The sequence below is a fragment of the Scylla paramamosain genome, chromosome 11 (genome assembly GCF_035594125.1).
Source record: "Scylla paramamosain isolate STU-SP2022 chromosome 11, ASM3559412v1, whole genome shotgun sequence".
Classification (NCBI taxonomy): domain Eukaryota; kingdom Metazoa; phylum Arthropoda; class Malacostraca; order Decapoda; family Portunidae; genus Scylla; species Scylla paramamosain.
Window position 1 is genome coordinate 8,020,001 of NC_087161.1, and position 19,323 is coordinate 8,039,323.

The following is a 19,323-nucleotide window of genomic DNA, read 5'->3' on the forward strand; positions in this document are numbered from 1 at the left end:
TATATATATATATATATATATATATATATATATATATATATATATATATATATATATATATATATATATATATGCAATGTTGCATACACACACACACACACACTCAGACACATGCTGCCGCCTGACGCGCCTTGCCCGGTCTGTGCCACCAGACACCACAACAAGATAACGCCCCTAAAGGCACCGCACACGGACCGGTACAGACTCAGCGCGATTCCCACCATGGTGCGAGCCACCAATCAATAGCATTTCCCTTCTAGATTAGACTTAGCTTTAGGATAAATGTTAAGTATTTCCCCAGCCCCTCTGTACATTTTCAGGTTGTTAACTGCCTGAAGAATAAACCGTTTATTATTATTATTATTATTATTATTATTATTATTATTATTATTATTATTATTATTATTATTATTATTACACACACACACACACACACACACACACACACACACACACACACACACACGTCCCTCCCACAGCTGTAAGAGAGGGACGGACATGGACAGTGGCATACACTAATGTGGATGGTTTAGTTTCAGTGATGCATGAAGTGAATGAATTTATAAAAGCAAATGAACCATACATCATGGCAATGGTAGAAACTAAATTAAGAGATTCAGAAACACCAAATTTAGGAGGGGGAAAGTACAATATGTGGATGAGAAACAGATGTGGAAAAGGAGGTGGAGTGATGATGCTTGTTAAAAAAGGGCATCAGGGTGGAGAGTGTGGTTCTGAAACTGGCAATGAACAATATTATGACACAGTGGGTTGAGGAAAACACAAGATACAGAGAAGGAGAGGAGCCATCAAGACTTGATTTGGTATTATCAAAAGAAACAGATATTATAAAAGACATGAACTATAGTTGTCCACTAGGAAAAAGTGACCATGTCATGATAAGGTTTTGTATTAAAGAAAAAAGAGGAAAGTAGATGTGAAGATTATAAAAGTGAAAGATTTAATTACAGTAAGTCAAATTTTGAACAAATGAGGAGATACTTTGGTGAAGCGGACTGGAGTACACTTATCACAGCAAGTAATGTGCAAAAGAAGTGGGAAGCTTTCATCAATATTTATGAAGAGGGAGTGAAAAGATATGTACCAAAAGTAGAGACAAAGAGAAGATATAACAATGACTGGTATAATAGAAGATGTGAAATAGCTAGGGAGGAGAGGGAAACGGCATGGAATAGATGGCGGAGGAAAAATATGCAGGAGCTACGGCAAAACTACACAACAGGAAATGAATATATAAGGGTTATTAGAAAAGAAAGGAAAATTTATGAGAAAGATGTTATGAACAAATGCAGAGTCCAAAACTATTCTTCAGATATGTGAACAGCAAAATGAAAAATAAAGAAAGGAATAAGCAGATTGAAGGTGTATGTCAAATGTGACAAGGATCAAATGTGACAAGGGTCAAATGTGTGAGGATCCGGCTGAATTGGCAGAGATAATGAACAGGAGTTTTCAATCAGTATTCACAAAAGAGAAAACATTTGTGTGGCAGAGTGAGATGAGTGAGGAAATGGGTCTGGGGGAAATCCAAGTGACTGAATAGGATGTCCAGAAACAGATGGAGGGACTAGACGTTAGGAAGGCCCCTGGACTGGATGGAGTGTCAGGATGGATACTAAGAGTGCAATCAGCAGTTGATATGGGTAATACATAATATTATTGAGAGCTCCCTAATTGAAGGTAGAGTCTCAAATGAATGGAAGTGTGAGCATGCGGATGTGTGCACACTGCCTCTAGCCTCTGTGACGGCTATGTGTCAGTGGGCGTAGCTTGGTATCGGAGACGACTATTATTTTTCTGGATAATCTTCACTCACAACATCCTTGTGCAAGTGGGTTATCAAAGTTAGTCTGGTGTGTTGCATTTTATTTAGAAAATATAAATTGTCTTATAGCCCAACAACAGTGCACTTCTATACTACTCAATCACACGACTAAGATTATTTGCAGTTATTAAGACTCTTGTGTCTTGGTCAGAGTCTAAGTCTTTGAGTAACTCAAGACAGAGCGACAAGGGTTGTGCGTTTGTACTATCTTGGTGACTGGCTGCTACTCACGCTAAAAGTGACTTGAGGATTGTCCGAGAGGTGCCTAGGCATACGTCATAGATTTCCATAGCCAATAATATCAAGCAAAATGAATGACGTTTTAATCTCTACCCAATGGGAGGTAAGCCTTTAACAAGCTGAATGGGCATAAAACAAACCGGCTGTTTATAGTTAAGCTTGGCGGTTATCAATTCAATGTCCTGTTCACCTCTTGTACAATTCTTCTATTACTGGCGTTAGATTCTCTAACGCGTCTCTAATTCTACTCCTGTATCTATTCTTTTCTTCATGCAAAGTAGTGCCTATTACAGAAGAGAGCAAACATAGTGCCAATTTACAAAGGTGGTAGTAAAGAGGACCCCTTAAACTATAGACCTGTGTCTATAACAAGTGTGATGTACAAAATGTGTGAAAGATTGGTGAAGAATAAATGGATGCAATACCTAGAAGGAAATGAAGTGATAATAAAGCAACAATTTGGATTTAGGAGAGGGAGATCATGTGTTACAAACTTAATGAGTTTTTATTCTAGAGTGGTGGATATAATCTAAGAAAGAGATGGATGGGCTGATTGTGTTTATTTAGACCTGAAGAAGGCCTCTGATAAAGTGCCACACAGGAAATTGTTGTGGAAGTTGAAGCATAATGGTGGGCTAAGGGGGGGGCCTGCTGAGATAGATGGAAAATTTCTTGACAGAGAAATGAGAATGGTAGTAAAAAAAAAAAAAAAAAAAAAAAAAATCATCATGGAGGGAAGTCATAAGTGGAGTACCCCAAGGCTCAGTACTTGCACCAATCATGTTTGCAGTCTATACGAGTATAAATGATATGACGGAGAGTGTGAACAGCTACATGAGCCTTTTGCAGATGATGATGCAAAGTTGCTGAAGAAAGTTGAGAGTGCAGAGGACTGTGGAACGTTACAAGATCTGAACAAGATATCAGAGTGGAGTTATAGATGGGAAATGGAATTTAATTTAAAGAAGTGTAAGGTAATAGAATTTGGAAAAGTACAAGAAGAGTAAAAGGAAATTATGTGTTGAATGGAGCAGAAGAGGAAAAGGATCTCGGTGTTACAGTGACTGGGAACCTGAACCCGGAGAGACACATTAGCAAAATTACAGGAGAAACCTATAACTTGTTGAGAAGAACAAGGCAGGCCTTTGCATATATGGATGAAGAGATGGTCAGGAAGATGATCGTGTCGCTGATAAGACCTAGACTAGAATATGCAGCAGTAGTGTGGTCGCCATACAAGAAAAAGGATATAAGGAAGTTGGAGAGAGTTCAGAGCAGGTACGAAGATGGTACCAAGTATCAGGGACTTGTCATATGAAGACAGACTGGAAAAGATACATCTACCAACACTGGGAAAGAGGAGAGAAAGGGGAGACTTGATCGCGATATATAAAGCATATGAGGGAGTAGAGGAGGTGGACTGGAGCGACTTAATGGTCTGGGATACACGGGACACTAGAGGACATGGAAAGAGGCTGAAGAGGAGTGCTTGTAGAAGATACGTCAAAAAGTATAGGTTCCAATATAGAAGTATTGATGTATGGAACAGTCTGGATGAGGAGATAGTAAATGCAGAAAGTATACATGGATTCAAGGCTAAGTTGATATTAAAAGATGTGGAGATGGGACAACACAAGCATAGCTCTTTTCCCATAAAGCACAACTAGGTAAACTAGGTAAATACACACAAGCCTAGTGTAGCTCTTGTCCTATATTTCACAACTAAGTGAATACTAGGAAAACACACAGTGTAACCTCGGTTCTAGTAGTTAATTCATTCCTGAATGCTGTTCAAAATCCAAAATGTTCAAAAATCAAAACTATTTTCTCCATAGGAATCAATGTAAAACGAATTAATCTGTTCCCAGACACCAATCTACCCTGTCTTAAGTGACTTATGACAAATGCTCCAACAGCCAAGATGGCTGCTTCACATTTCCAGCTCACAAATTATTTATCCAGAAAGGATGTATTGAATGAACTTAGTGACACAGAACTTATCAAAAGATACTGCTTAGACCGTGCTGGTATTCTCTTTGTCACCAATCTAGTGAAGGAAGCCTTACAAAAGGGCAGCATAAAAAAGAGCAACCCACTTACCGCCAAAATGAAGGTGATCATAACACTTAGACATCTTACTGCTGGGAAAAGGTACTGAATAAATGCAGTTGTGCAGTAGTGATGGTGTTGGGAGTCAAGAGAGCCACAGGTGGCTCAGGATAACTCCTGAGTGCCGAAAATTGTTTGTTTACATTGAGGCTTTTCAGTGGGATCACATCTACCTTATTTCAAAGAATGAATTACTGCCTTACAGTCTGTCTCTCCTCTAAATATATAAAATGAAGTTACAGTAAAATCCCTCTTATCCGACATCAACGGGACTGCCGACATGCCGGATACTTGAATATTGCTGGATACTTGAATAGAAGTGAAATTATATCCACAATCACCACCCTACACTCACGCATCTTACCATAACAAAGATCAGCTGATCTGATCAGCTGCTTAAGTGTAAGCACAACAAGCTTCCTCTTTTCTACAACTTTAGGCATGATGAAGGCGTCAGGTGATAAACAGTGCACATGCGGGACTGAGTCACTGAGTAAACATAGTGCAGTGGGCTGCGGGTGACGCGAAACAGTGCGCTCTGGTAGCGAGGGGACAAAGTATGCCTCGCGCAGGAATTTTAATCGATTTTATGAGTACACATTGATTTTTTATTGATTTTAAGGCTCGGGTAAAAATGTGCCGGATACTTGAAGCTGCCAGATACTCAAATGCCGGATGAGAGGGATTTTACTGTAATATTTATAGAAACTATAAATTGGTAATAAACAGCAGCTTTTGCTATGCCTTTTAATATTTGAAATGAAGTAACTTTGTTCTAGAATTGAATTATGGTACTGTAACTGAAGCAATAATGAGTTCAAAATGTTGTTCAAAAACAGATTTGTTTGATAAGGGAGGCATTCAGTAGCCGAGGTTCCACTGTATTGTGTATTATCAAGAATACAAGATAGTATACATCTAAAACAAAGTTTAATTAAGTTCTTTCCTTTCTACATTTCATACCAATTCATCATTCATACTCCCCATTACCTCCAATCCCTGTCATATTCCCTCCCTCCCATACCCAATCACTTTCTTCTCTTCCTTGCATGGGAGTGAAAAATCATGTGTTACTATCTCACTCTCAACATTCTGCTCTTCTCCATATTCCTCCCCTCTCCCTACATCTGTGAGAAAATTATAACTATGATCATAATTCTGTATTATATAAAAAATCAGAGAGAGAGAGAGAGAGAGAGAGAGAGAGAGAGAGAGAGAGAGAGAGAGAGAGAGAGAGAGAGAGAGAGAGAGAGAGAGAGAGAGAGAGACTTAGCACATGCCAGTTAGAATCTCTTTCCAGTTGGTGGTAGCTATGCAAAGTCAGTTCTAGTGGAATAAAAATACATGCTCACATGAATAAATGAGAAATGAAAATACATATAATAATAGCAGTAAACACCATTCACCTGAAAATACCCAACACATGCTCATAAGCACCTTCACTTCCCATCCAAATTTTCCTTTCATATAAATTAATCTTAATGAAATGCTCCTTACATTCCATTATGCTCTGATGCACTTTGTTTTACTAACAAAGCCATTCCTCTCATTCTTTTTCTTCAGCTATATATACTTTTTAATTGAGATTAATATTTTCCTTTCATCTTACTTTCAAACAGAGCTAACACATCCCACTTTCTTCATGCAAATATTTCCCTAGTCTCCTTCCTTAGGCCTCAATCATCTCACATCCACACACATCAACTGATCCATACACAAGGTTTCTAGAGAACTTAATTTGTTACTCATCACGTTATGGGGAAAACATGGAGATGAGGATTCCAGTTCTCTCACTCCATCTCTTTTATTTGCCTCCCAAAACACAAAGGGAAAATGGAGGGAAGTGCATTCTATGCCCTATGTCCAGTTACATGGTAAACTGCTCCAGCTAATTGGCCACCAAGTAATACAGGCTGTGGGATTGCTTCATCCCTAGCAAAAATTATATAAGAGTTAGGGATCAGCAAAGCATGTATATGGATGTTTACCTACAAAATACCCTGCTAATTTGACCATGATTACTGTGGCTTAAGTGAAGTTCAGTCAACCCAAGTGGCTGTCACAGTAGATAAATTTAAAGGTGGGAATGTATTCAAACGCTGCCACCAAGAAGGGAATTTCTAGTTGTTAGCCTTAATTCTGTAATCCATTAGGTAGCAGAGTTTTTCCCTACTCATACTATCTTTGACAAAAAAATACAGTTATGACCAGTGCCACTGGCTGTCTCACACTCACCTATAAAGAACAGTACAAGCAACAGTAGGAACATCTTGAAATATATATGAGACATATTTCCAATGCTGCGCAGGAACCTGGACTTGAAGATCTGATGCCATCTGAGAACAAGAGATTTGATGCCATATGAGAAGTAAGAATCATTTTATAACAGAATCTACAAAAATTAGTCTTCATGGGAACTATATCTTTGGGCTGATCAAACATATTATATTTGAACACATTGTAGTAATGACCATGTTTAACAAAACTTAAAATGAATAAATTGTTTGATATTGTTATATAATTTGTAACTACCACTAGTTACTTTACAAGATTTCCAAATTATTTAAAACACAACAACACTATACAGCAATATATATCAATGTTGTTATATTTGCAAGCACATACTGGTAATTACAACTACTTAGACATTTCCATTATTCAACACTAAAGATATTTTCATTGAAGTGCAGAATTTTTTGTTTGTCATGCCTTTCTCAAGGCTCTCATATGGATTTGTAATATCAATACATGGCAAGTATCCACATTAAATATACATATTAAGAGGCCTGACCATCTGCCTCACTGCACCCAGAACTTGAACTTGGGCCTTCTTGGTTGTGAGCCAAGTGTGCTGACCACTACATTACATGGTGTGTGTGTGTGTGTGTGTGTGTGTGTGTGTGTGTGTGTGTGTGTGTGTGTGTGTGTGTGTGTGTGTGTGTGTGTGTGTGTGTGTGTGTGTGTGGTAAGACTATACCTTGTGGGGGAAATGAAAGGTATGAGCAGCAGCACAGTAGCTGCCAGCTCAATATACATCACCCCTGCAATCAATGTCCACTGAATACTCATCTTGCTGTGGCTGCACCTAAGGATACAAGAAAATTGATTAAGTTATTTAGCATAAATATGGTAATAAGAATTATATCCTTCACTCCCCTCCAAAAAAATAGCTGATGAATGGCATTGTAGAGACGATATTCAATATATTGATTTATACCAGCCAATGTTGCTGCTGTTCATGACTACCTTGTATGATATCCAGATGCAATAAGATTTAATAGAGAAATCTATACATGAAAGCTACAATTACAGAAGTGATACCATTCAATGTTGATATGTATCATCCAACAATGCCACTAAATCCTCAAATGACACTAAGACATAAGAGCATTCCAGATTCTAAGTTAATATCCCTTACCTGGAGTAATTTAGATGCTATGCACTATTTAGGCTGAAATATCTTCATAACCAATACAAATTAGAATCGGTAATCTGCCTATGGAAATAACTGCACATGTATGTAATACTTAAACTGTCCACAAGGAATAATGGAGCAGAAAAAGAATGGAAGTGTCACGAGTGTGGCAGGTGCTGTACACATAGTCACTCTGGACTCTCTCATTATCATTAATTAAGTTTAGCTGTAGATGGTGACTCAGAATGAACTCCCATGAACAAGAATAGTAGATATCTATAAAGATAAGAGAATCTGGAGGCCACCCCACATAAGTACAGATAGCTTGACCTTGAACTTATGTGATAGAGGAAACAAATGATGGAAACATCAGCTTCTCTCTCTCTCTCTCTCTCTCTCTCTCTCTCTCTCTCTCTCTCTCTCTCTCTCTCTCTCTCTCTCTCTCTCTCTCTCTCTCATTTTCAAAACATTTGCAGGATGAACAGTGTTCACAAACATAGAGCAAAGCCTAGCACAAAAAAGAATGCTTCTCAGTGTTCCCATGGCACTCTAAGGCTGTTAATACTGGGAGCTCACTATCTTTAGGGCTCCTGACCAATCAAATGGTGCTGCTGTAATTTGCATTTGTAAATAACTTACAAAAGGAGTGAAATTAAGATAAGAGTTCTTTTCAAACTTTTACATTTATAATTTTTCCCCATACATTATTTATCTGTTTATTTTACTTTATTTCTTATTTATTTATCTTTTTATTTATTTATTTATTATTATTATTTTTTTTTTTTTGTTAGATATAATATTCTACGGTAGTGAAAGGACAGTCATGACCACCCAAAATTCACTTAAGTCTTGGCAATGATTATTTCAAGACCTCTTTCACAAAGGGCCACTTAGCACTTCTCAGCAGTGAGACTGCTTATAAATGCTGGAGATAAATAGAGGCTTTCACACATAGCCACATCCACAAGATGCAGAGGCACATAAGTAGCTGCCTTTGCCATGACAAAAATAGCACTACTCATCACAACACCTGGCATTTAACTAACTTTCACGTGTAGCTACACCTGTACCATTACCTTGGCAGTGCGTATGTGGTACAACTGTTGGGCTGCTAATGCCCAACTCCATTTCCCACTCCCTTAAGCAGAGCTTCAAATGCATGTTAGATGCACCACTGTATTTGTGAGCTGCACTGCTTAAGTGCTACTCATGAGCCACAGAACAGAGCTGCTTAGTGGTTGTGGCTGAAAGAGGCCTAACATTAGCATCATCACCAACATGCATGAGTAAAGCTGCTGAAGTGCTACTAAATGATCCTGTGTGAAAAAGACATAAGGTTGTGCCCTACCTTGAGTTCAAGGGTTCAACCTCTGATGATTGACTCTCATGGCCATTTCAACCCAACTTCAAATTAATTTCTCACTTTCCATATAATTAGATGAAATTGTTTTTTTCTAAATCATTCCATGTAATGAGCTGGATGATTATATATTATATACTCATTTTTTGCCTCCCATCCCAAAAGGTGACAAGGTTGTTGGCCACAGGAAGAGAAAATAAAAAATGAAGTATTTTCTAAATTTAAAAATTTACTGATCCCTCCTTCCATAAAATCACATATACTGCTTCAGTATATGTGATTCACACATTCCTACCAGAATCTCAAGGTTGCTGAACAAAGGGGAGAAAATGGTAATTTTTCTAATTTTGGAAAAGAACTATAATTTTTGTTTGGTAAGGATGTAATTTTGTTGGATGATTTTAATTTGCTGTCAGTTCATTGGGGTGGGATTTGCCTTGTTACGGATTAACACTCACAGACTGTCAGTTCTATGACTGCTTTACCACTCTTGGACTTACACTGTGGGTTAATGAACCAACATTTCTTGCATCAGGCAATATACAAGATCTTATATTGACTAGTGAAAGTGATAGAGTAGGTGAGGCTTAGGTACTTTCCCCTTTCCCTAACTGTGGTCATAGCCCAGTTTTGTGTTGCTACATCTCTCAGGTAATTTCAAGTTCTAGGGAATCAGCCAGACACAGACTTTGCCATAAGGGTAAATACAATAAGATTAGTAGTCATCTGTCTATTATTGATTGGGATTATGAATTTTTTCACCTCCTTGTGGATGACATGTTCTCTTGTTTTTACAATGTCCTGGTGCCTTTGATAGATAAATATGTCACCATGTAATGAAATAAAAACAGATACAAAGTCTTCTAAATGGAATGCCCAACCCCCACAGTCAGTGAGGAAGAGACGAGAGTTGTTATGGACAAAATATAAGTTAATCCATTCTCAAAACTCTAATGAGGCTACTGCTGCACTGAGACTATCTAGATGTTAATCATCAATTTAGAAATTTTGTCACTAAGAAACAGGCAGAGTATAAAACTTCCACAGTTGATAGTCTCACACACAACACAAAAATATTCCATTCATATATACGCGATAGGTAAACCTAGAGTGGGTACAATTGAAATCAAGTGATAGAAGTGTTGTTAATGATGCTGAGGGCATGGTTAACATTTCTGCAAGCAGCATTTTCTGCTGTATATGTTCGAGAGGTTCCAGAAACATCCTGAGCTTCACCAAACTTTTGATGGGAATATTGGGCATATTGATATCTTTGTGGATTCAGTTAAGGTTGTACTCTCTGTTCTTGATGTGTCATCTTCAATGGGATCAGATGAGATTCATCTATGCTTATTGAAATCATGTATGTATGAAGTTGCATATCCTTTATTCATTATTTTCAAAGCTTCTTATAACTCCTGCTACCTGCCTTCCATATGGAAGAGTTCCTTGATTGTTCCAATTTATAAAAGAGGGATTAGGCACAACCCTTTCAATTATAAACCTGTATCTTTGACATCAGTCTGTGAAAAGTCACTTAAACATATTTTGTGCAAATTATGATTATAACACCAGTAATGACTTAATATATAATGACCAGTTTGGCTTTTGCCCAGGAAGATATACTGAGGACCAATTCTTATTAATGTACAATTATATCTCCTATGCACTAGATCAAGGTGGCAATGTTGATCTCATTCTTTTTTACTTTTTCAAGGCTTTTTACAGTGAGCCACAGTATTTTATCAAACTATGATCTGGATATCACAGCCAACTTTTTGAGTTGGATCAGAGAATTTTTTACTAACAGTGATGAATGTGGTAGTGGATCATAAACTGAATCATCCTTGTGCTTTTTCTTTTATACACTGATTTTCTCACTAATAATATCAAATCAAGTACAAAAATTTTTGATAATCTGAAATTATATATAACAGTTAAGACTAAATCTCCACAACTACTTGTCAAACAGATATTACTCTCCTTCATAAAGTGGCATCCTCTTGGGGACTGTCCATGAATACCAATAAATGTGTAGTATTATGATTCAGTAAACAGCCTGTGGATTGGTCAACTTTACCAGTCTCTGGTTTATATTATATGAATGACACCTCTATTCCAATTAAGAATTCAGCAAGTGACCTTGGAGTATCTATAAACTCATCCCTTAAATTTCATCAGCATATAGCTAATATTGTTCAGAAAGCAGGTGGCATGACTCAAAACTTACTTAAATCTACTATTAATTGGGAGGCATCTTTTCTCATATATATTTATATAGCACACTTATGACCCCCTACTGGAATACTGCTCATTTCTGCTGAATTTGGAATATATTACAGATCTATGGCTGCTGGAGTCTGCTCAGAGATTATGGACAAAGAACATTCAAGGCATGGAACACCTGGATTACTTTCAAAGATTGAAAGCTTTGGATTTATACTCAGTTCATGGTCGACAGTTATGCCATGACAGTAAAGTATTGGGAAATTTTTCAGTCATTGTGCTATTGCTCCAGAAGATATGTTCTGTAACCCAACACTAGAAGTCATCAATACAAGACTCCTCATGTAAGAACACAATTAGAGATTTACAAATGGTTCTTCAGTGTTAGAGGAATTACACTTTGGAACTCTCTTTCCTAAAATGTTGTTTCAGCCAAACAGTATCTGGTTTCAAGGCATCCCCTTCTGCTCATCTTGGCAATTGTCTTTATGAATTTATGTAACTTTTTTTTTTTTTTTTGCTGCTGCACATGATGTACTATTCAGCTAACAGTGAAAGATTTGTACAGAATATAGCACATAATATTGACAGGCTGGCATATCAGCAGAGTGCAGCTTCTGCTGGACACCTAGGCTGTCAATCCTGGGTACCAGGAAGCCCACCAGGTGAGAGAACCAGGTGAGAGAACTATTTTATTCTGATGGATTACAAGTTTTGAGTTACTATATGAGGACTGTTTCATAGCAATGTCACTTATTTTTACCAAAATATCACTCTTTGTCTCATGACAGTCTGTCATCACATCTTGCCTGAAGTGTTACATATTATTTTTACAACTGCCACCTGAAAGTTCCAAACTGCTTCCTAACAACCTTATACTGGCTGAAAGGTTAAGGATATTCTACAATGAAATCAAGCTTGACCTAGCTAACCTCTTTAATCATGGGTCCAATCGCTTCATGCCCTTGATCCTGTTCAGCATTCAAAGTACGACATTAGCCATTCATGAATTCACCTGCCTAATTAAACTATCAAAACACAATGACACACAAGAACTACACAGTGAAATAGACAAGGATTTAGTGTTTGATGGATGTTGTTTACTGAAATAATTGGCTTCCCCCTCAAAGAAAGTCCAAAAACTAAATACCACTTAGTTTTATTGAGAGAGAGAGAGAGAGAGAGAGAGAGAGAGAGAGAGAGAGAGAGAGAGAGAGAGAGAGAGAGAGAGAGAGAGAGAGAGAGAGAGAGAGAGAGAGAATCTAGGATAATCACCAAATTTTGTGCAAGTAATGGATACTGCCCGATGTGGTGCATGGGGCCATAGCTACCCGCAACAGATATCGTCTAATGTGCTGATACACCCAAACCCTACTATATTTAACATTTCTCACCATGACACAACTGCTTACTCATCACTTATTTTGACCGAATCACATGAAATACCTCTAATTAACAACAACAGGACAAAACTGGATAACACTAACCTTAAGATTCTTTCTGAAAAGTAAGGAAAGAAAAAACCGAAAACAGAACCTTTATGCTGACAAGCAGGTAGATTCCCAGGTTTAGAAGATGGTTCGTGGTGAGGTGAGCCAATGAAAGCCTGAGATTGAACCACGCCCGTCACTACATACCTTCACGATGACAGGTCAAGTACACGTCACTGTAAGGAGGGAAGCAGGGAAGGTATCACGTCCAAACTCGTCCTTGTCTCGTACGTACTCCGCAAAGATAACTCGGCGTTTTTTTTTTTTTTTTTTTTTCTAAAGCTGTGTTTGGTTCATAAAAACACATAATTAATGATTATAGAAGCTTGCTTTCTATAACTTTTTTTTACGAAGTTAAATTCCTAATAACTTTAAGCAAAATTTCTTACTTAATGTTAAGGGATCATGAATAAAAAGGTTCACTTCACAATATTTTATCAATCTATGTGACCATGTATGTCCATTCAATATAAGAATTTCTTCCTATACATATATCAAGACTTATGTGAAGTATTCACATAGCAATGACTCACAGGAGCGTAGTAACTAGGCGGCAAAAACAATTTGCGATCAGAGCAGGACGATTTTTCCTTTCTTTTTTGCTACTTTGGTGATATTAAATAATTATTTATTCCCGTGAGTCACTACATGTTACAAGTGATCATAAGTGATTCAATCTTTGGCCAATAGCTAGTGACAGAAAGGCAGCAAAAGGGTTAAGTGAGAGAGTGTTGTTGTTTAGATTTACCACTCAATGGAGTGGTAAATCCCGGAGTGTGTGTGTGTGTGTGTGTGGATAGGTCGGTCGCTTTCACTTATTATCATGTATACTTTTACCAGTTTCCTGCACCAGCAGGTGTTGACCTCCTAAGCTCGTTGTACCATACAGACACTAATTAACTATTCAAGTTAGGTTTTAGCCTACATAAATTTTATTCCAGTAAATTTGGATACTCGGAGCCGAATTGTTCGAAGCTCATTATTTTAAGCCTTATAATTAAGAGAAAGAAGAGGAAGAAGAAGAAAGGAAAGACACAGACAGAAGTATTTTCACACAACGCATCAGAACATGCAACAAAAAATATCTCTGGGCACATTCGGGCATTACACAGGAACAGGTGGCGAAGATTGACAGTCAACGTTAGTGTCAGATGACAACTTCAGAAGAAACTAATGCCCTTCCATCTCTCCTCCCATCTCTTATGACACTCAAAGTGCAGCCGTGATCACCGGGATTGAGCACACGACCAGGTGAAACGAACCCGACATATGAACCTCTGAACCAAAGATGATCAACATGCCTGAGTTGAGTTGTTGTTGTTGTTGTTACAAGAGGCTACCCCACTTCTTGAGGAATTTATTTTATTTGACTTATTATTCATTCATGTATTATGACATACTCGTATTCTCTCTCTCTCTCTCTCTCTCTCTCTCTCTCTCTCTCTCTCTCTCTCTCTCTCTCTCTCTCTCTCTCTCTCTCTCTATATATATATATATATATATATATATATATATATATATATATATATATATATATATATTCTGTGAAGGTGAAAGGAAGGGGGGGTGAAAGGGGGTGGCTCGTAATTTTCACTGCATTTCAGTGAAAATTACTTGCCCTTCACTTCGGTGGATACAACACTGGATTCTGATGGAGTGAGGACTTTACACGTACTTCACAGTATGCAATACCTGAAGATGCCTTCTGTGAAGGTAAAACCTTGCAAGAAAGTGAAAAAAAAAAAATGTTGACCCTGTTCACCTCTACTGTATCTTGGAACTTCATATATATATATATATATATATATATATATATATATATATATATATATATATATATATATATATATATATATATATATATATATATATATATATATATATATATATATATATCCTGGGAGAGACAACCCCTACCAGGCGCGTCCCTAAGGTGGCGGATGAGGGAATCCCTTATATAAGGGCTGCTCCGAATATCAAATAAGGAGCCGTGGACCAAACAGAAGCCAGGATAGGCCTAGCAAGCCACTGGTGGATTACAAGTGCTCACGAAACGCAAGATGATGATACCGGACGGACCTCTCAGTTGATGAACCCGCTAGTTCCAGGACATGCTCCAGGACTATCAGAGAAAGATAAGAATAAGAAAAACAAATTAAAAATTGGAACTCTAAACGTTGCCACTATCATAGAAAAGGAGGAGGAAATCATAGAGATAATGAAAGACAGAAACTTATAATTGATTGGACTACGTGAGACAAGAGTAAAAGGAGAAGGACGCAAGGTACTGCATGATGATTATCACCTAATTTACAAAGGATGTGATGAGGATAGACACGCTGTTGCGCATATCCTATCACCTCAGCTGTCTAAGAGAGTGGATAGTATTGTGTATAAAAGTGAAAGGATTATTTCCTCCAGCAGGCGGCGAAGATTGATTCAGACCCACACGATGACACGAATCATTTATTGTATCCTATTGAATCCGGTTGGATCCGCTTGAATTCGCTCAAAACCTGAAGACATACATTAATGATCATAGACAATATTCTATATGAATAATTTGTGTGATACAGGTATGATTCTACACGTTACTTGTAGGATAATGTATTTTTACACAGACAGTTGTTACACTTCCGTGTTTGGGTCTTGGGGTAATCGTTAAGTAACGCGAACGCCCTCTCTGACAGGTGCTCCAGGTAGGTCTATCTACTTCTGTCTCTGCACCGACACACGTCCTCCCTGCACGAGCGTCCTCAGCAAAGTGTCCCTATCGTCCTCAGTTACTGCCTGGGTTCCTACCCTGTCCATCGTTATCCATTAGCGACGGCGATAAGGCCGGCCTCATCTTAACCTCATTTCATAACAAGCATCCTTCATCTCCTTACATCAACACTATCTCAACACCGACCGTACAAGAAATTCGCTGACTTAGGCCTCGTCTTGGTCCTCGCCCTGACCTCCAGGTCCTTTCCTTCCTCACTGACAAACTCGCTTGCACAACAACTTCTTTCACCCGCTTGGCGGTAACAAGGATCATTGCCATAACATTGAAATTATGCCCATTGAGAGTCTCATTAATACAAATAAGGGAGGCCACAAGTTGAGGAAGATGAATTTTATGAAAACTTATAATATAATTGTAATGGGGGATTTGAATGGACATGTTGGCATAGACAGAACAGGATTAGGAAGCGTATTAGGTGCATATGGAATTGGTGATAGAAATGAAGAAGGTAACAGAATTTTGGAATTTTGTACTATAAATAACTTATCTATAATGAACACATATTATAAGCATAGAGATTCACACAAATGTGAACATGGTACAGGTGGAGTAGAGAGGAGCAGAGGTATACTGAGTATTCTATGATCGACCTATTTATTACTAACAATAAAAATCTATTTTGTGATGTAAAGATTGTTCCATCAGTGTCAGCAGATGCAGACCATAGATTGGTTCTTGCAAAAGTTAAAATAAAGAAACCCAAGGAAGGAGCAAAACGTGATAGACTAAGGTTGGAAATTGAAAAACTGAAAGACCCAGAATGCCGTATGGAATTTTCTACGAAGATAACAGAAACAGCACAGAGTGTGTTGGAAAATTACATACATAATAATGTAGAGGGGCTCTGGGAAAAGTTCAAAACCCATATTTATTGTATTAGCTGTGAAACCCTTGGTTTAAGGAAAATGAAAACAACAAAAAAGAAAATCACCCCATGGTGGAGTGACGAGGTGAGAACAGCTGTAAAGAAGATGAGAAGTTTCAGAAGGTGGATGAAGACAAGGAACGTTCTTGATCGGGAAAATTATGTAAATACAAGAAATCAAGCCGAAGTTAAAAGGAAGAGCAAAACCGAGTCATGGGGAAAAGATCGGAGAAGATTTACTACAAGATGTACATGGAACTAAGAAGCTATTATATAACATGGCAAAAAAAACTACAGCGGTATATTCAGTGGCTGATAAAAATAGGCAAGAGTTACTGGTGGAGGAAGAAGTTGCTGGTCACTGGAAAGAATATTTTGAAGAGCTGTTAAATGTGGGGGAAGAAATGGAGGAGAATATTGAATTGAGAGATAGAGACGAAGATGAAGATGGACCTGTAGAGGTGGAAGAAGAGATCACGGTTGAGGAAGTGAAGCAAGCCTTAAACTTGATGAAAAATAGTAAGGCTTCTGGTGATGATGAATTACCTGTAGAATTAATGAAAGCAGGTGGAACAAGGATAGTAGAGTGGATGGTGAGGTTGTATAATACTGCATATAAAGAAGTGAAGGTACCGGAAGACTGGCAGCAATTATTTTATTTTATTTATTTATTTTTTTTTATGTAGGAAGGACACTGGCCAAGGGCAACAAAAATCCAATAAAAAAATGCCCACAGAAATGCCAGTCCCATAAAAAGGTCAAAGTAGTAGTCAAAAATTGATGAATAAGTGTCTTGAAACCTCAATCTTGAAGGAATTCAAGTCATAGGAAGGTGGAAATACAGAAGCAAGTAGGGAGTTCCAGAGTTTACCAGAGAAAGGAATGAATGAGTGAAAATACTGGTTAACTCTTGCATTAGAGAGGTGGACAGAATAGGGATGAGAGAAAGAAGAAAGTCTTGAGCAGCGAGGCCGCGGAAGGAGGGGAGGCATCCAGTTAGCAAGATCAGAAGAGCAGTTACCATGAAAATAGCGGTAGAAGACAGCTAGAGATGCAACATTGCGGCGGTGAGAGAGAGAGGCTGAAGACAGTCAGTTAGAGGAGAGGAGTTGATGAGACGAAAAGCTTTTGATTCCACCCTGTCTAGAAGAGCAGTATGAGTGGAATCCCCCCAGACATGTGAAGCATACTCCATACATGGACGGATAAGGCCCTTGTACAGAGTTAGCAGCTGGGGGGGTGAGAAAAACTGGCGGAGACGTCTCAGAACACCTAACTTCATAGAAGCTGTTTTAGCTAGAGATGAGATGTGAAGTTTCCAGTTCAGATTATAAGTAGAGGACAGACCGAGGATGTTCAATGTAGAAGAATGGGACAGTTGAGTGTCATTGAAGAAGAAGTGATAATTGTCTGGAAGGTTGTGTCGAGTTGATAGATGGAGGAATTGAGTTTTTGAGGCATTGAACAATACCAAGTTTGCTCTGCCCCAATCAGAAATTTTAGAAAGATCAGAAGTCAAGCGTTCTGTGGCTTTCCTGCGTGAAATGTTTATCTCCTGAAGGGTTGGACGTCTATGAAAAGACGTGGAAAAGTGCAGGGTGGTATCATCAGCGTAGTAGTGGATAGGACAAGAAGTTTGGTTTAGATCATGAATAATAAGAATGAATAATAAGAATAGAGTGGGTGACAGGACAGAACCCTGAGGAACACCACTGTTAATAGATTTAGGAGAAGAACAGTGACCGTTTACCACAGCAGCAATAGAACGGTCAGAAAGGAAACTTGAGATGAAGTTTACAGAGAGAAGGATAGAAGCCGTAGGAGGGTAGTTTGGAAACCAAAGCTTTGTGCCAGACTCTATCAAAAGCTTTTGATATGTCCTATATATAAGAATAAAGGTGCAGGGACAGACTTCGCAAATTACAGAGGCATATCACTACTATCGCATAAGGGTAAATTATACGAAAGAATTATTGAGCACAGAATTAGAAGGGTCGTCGAAGAGAAATAAAAAAAAAAAAAAAACTGTCAGTATGGGTTTAGACCGGAAAGGACTACTATTGACCCTATCTTTGCCATGAAAATGCTGCTAGAGAAGAGTTGGGAGTGGGACAGAAGTAAATATATAGTTTTCGTTGATCTAGACAAGCCTTTGATAGAATAAACAGAGATAAACTCTGGTATGTGCTGGAAGATTATTACTATGGGATCAACCCAAAATTAATCAAAGTGGTAAAGAGTGCTTATAAGATCTGCAGGAGTCGAGTAAAATGTGGAGAAACAGGGAGAATGGTTTGAAGTAAGGACTGGAGTGAGACAAGGAGGAGTACTGTCGCCATTGCTTTTCATTGTGTATTTGGATAAGTGCTTTAGGTATGTCGCAAACCAAGCACAAGAAGAAACTTTTGCTTATGTGGATGACATTGCTATTGCGACAGACTCTCCTGACGCTCTACAGGTTGCTGTGAACAGATGGCAAGATGGAATGGCAAGAAGTGGGATGAAAATAAACATAAGGAAAACAGAAGTCATGGGAGTGGGAAGAGAATTGGAGCAGTTGTCAGTGGATTGTAATGGAGAAAGACTGACGGAGGTAAAGAATTTTAATTATCTTGGTATCAACATAAATAAGAGAAATTTAAATGAGACTGAAATTAACAAAAGGATTGAAAAATATAATGCAAATATAAACGCTTTATATCCAGTACTAAAAGATAAACATGTGCCTAGAAAATGCAAATTAATAGTTTACAATACAGTTCTTAAACCAATCCTGTTATATGGTGCTGAATGCTGGACTTTACAAAACTAGAATCGAAGATTCAGGCAGCCGAAATACGAGTGCTCAGAATAATCAGGGATGTTACAAGAAGGAACAAGATGAGAAATGTTCAAATAAGAGAAGAGTTAGGAGTGAGGCCTCTACTGGAGGATGTTGATAGAGCAAGATTGAGATGGTTTGGACATGTTATGAGAATGGAAGA

General features: G+C 38.1%; 1 protein-coding gene across 4 annotated transcripts in view; it reads right to left on the reverse strand.

Moving 5' to 3' along the window:
- Positions 1-12,968, reverse strand: part of LOC135104913 (B-cell receptor-associated protein 31-like) — a 30,267-nt gene extending 17,299 nt beyond the window's left edge. Inside the window, exons 1-3 of one of the 4 annotated variants that reach the window (XM_064012661.1) lie at positions 12,834-12,968; positions 7,173-7,280; positions 6,431-6,531 (exon numbers count right to left, since the gene is read on the reverse strand). In XM_064012661.1, the coding sequence (XP_063868731.1) occupies positions 6,431-6,531; positions 7,173-7,264 (193 nt within the window). In that variant the 5' untranslated portion in view covers positions 7,265-7,280; positions 12,834-12,968. Of the gene's footprint in view, positions 1-6,430; positions 6,532-7,172; positions 7,281-7,613; positions 7,814-12,683 lie in introns of those variants that run through there. The other 3 variants (XM_064012662.1, XM_064012663.1, XM_064012664.1) reach the window with 3 other exon arrangements.
- Between the last annotated feature and the right edge of the window lie 6,355 nt (positions 12,969-19,323).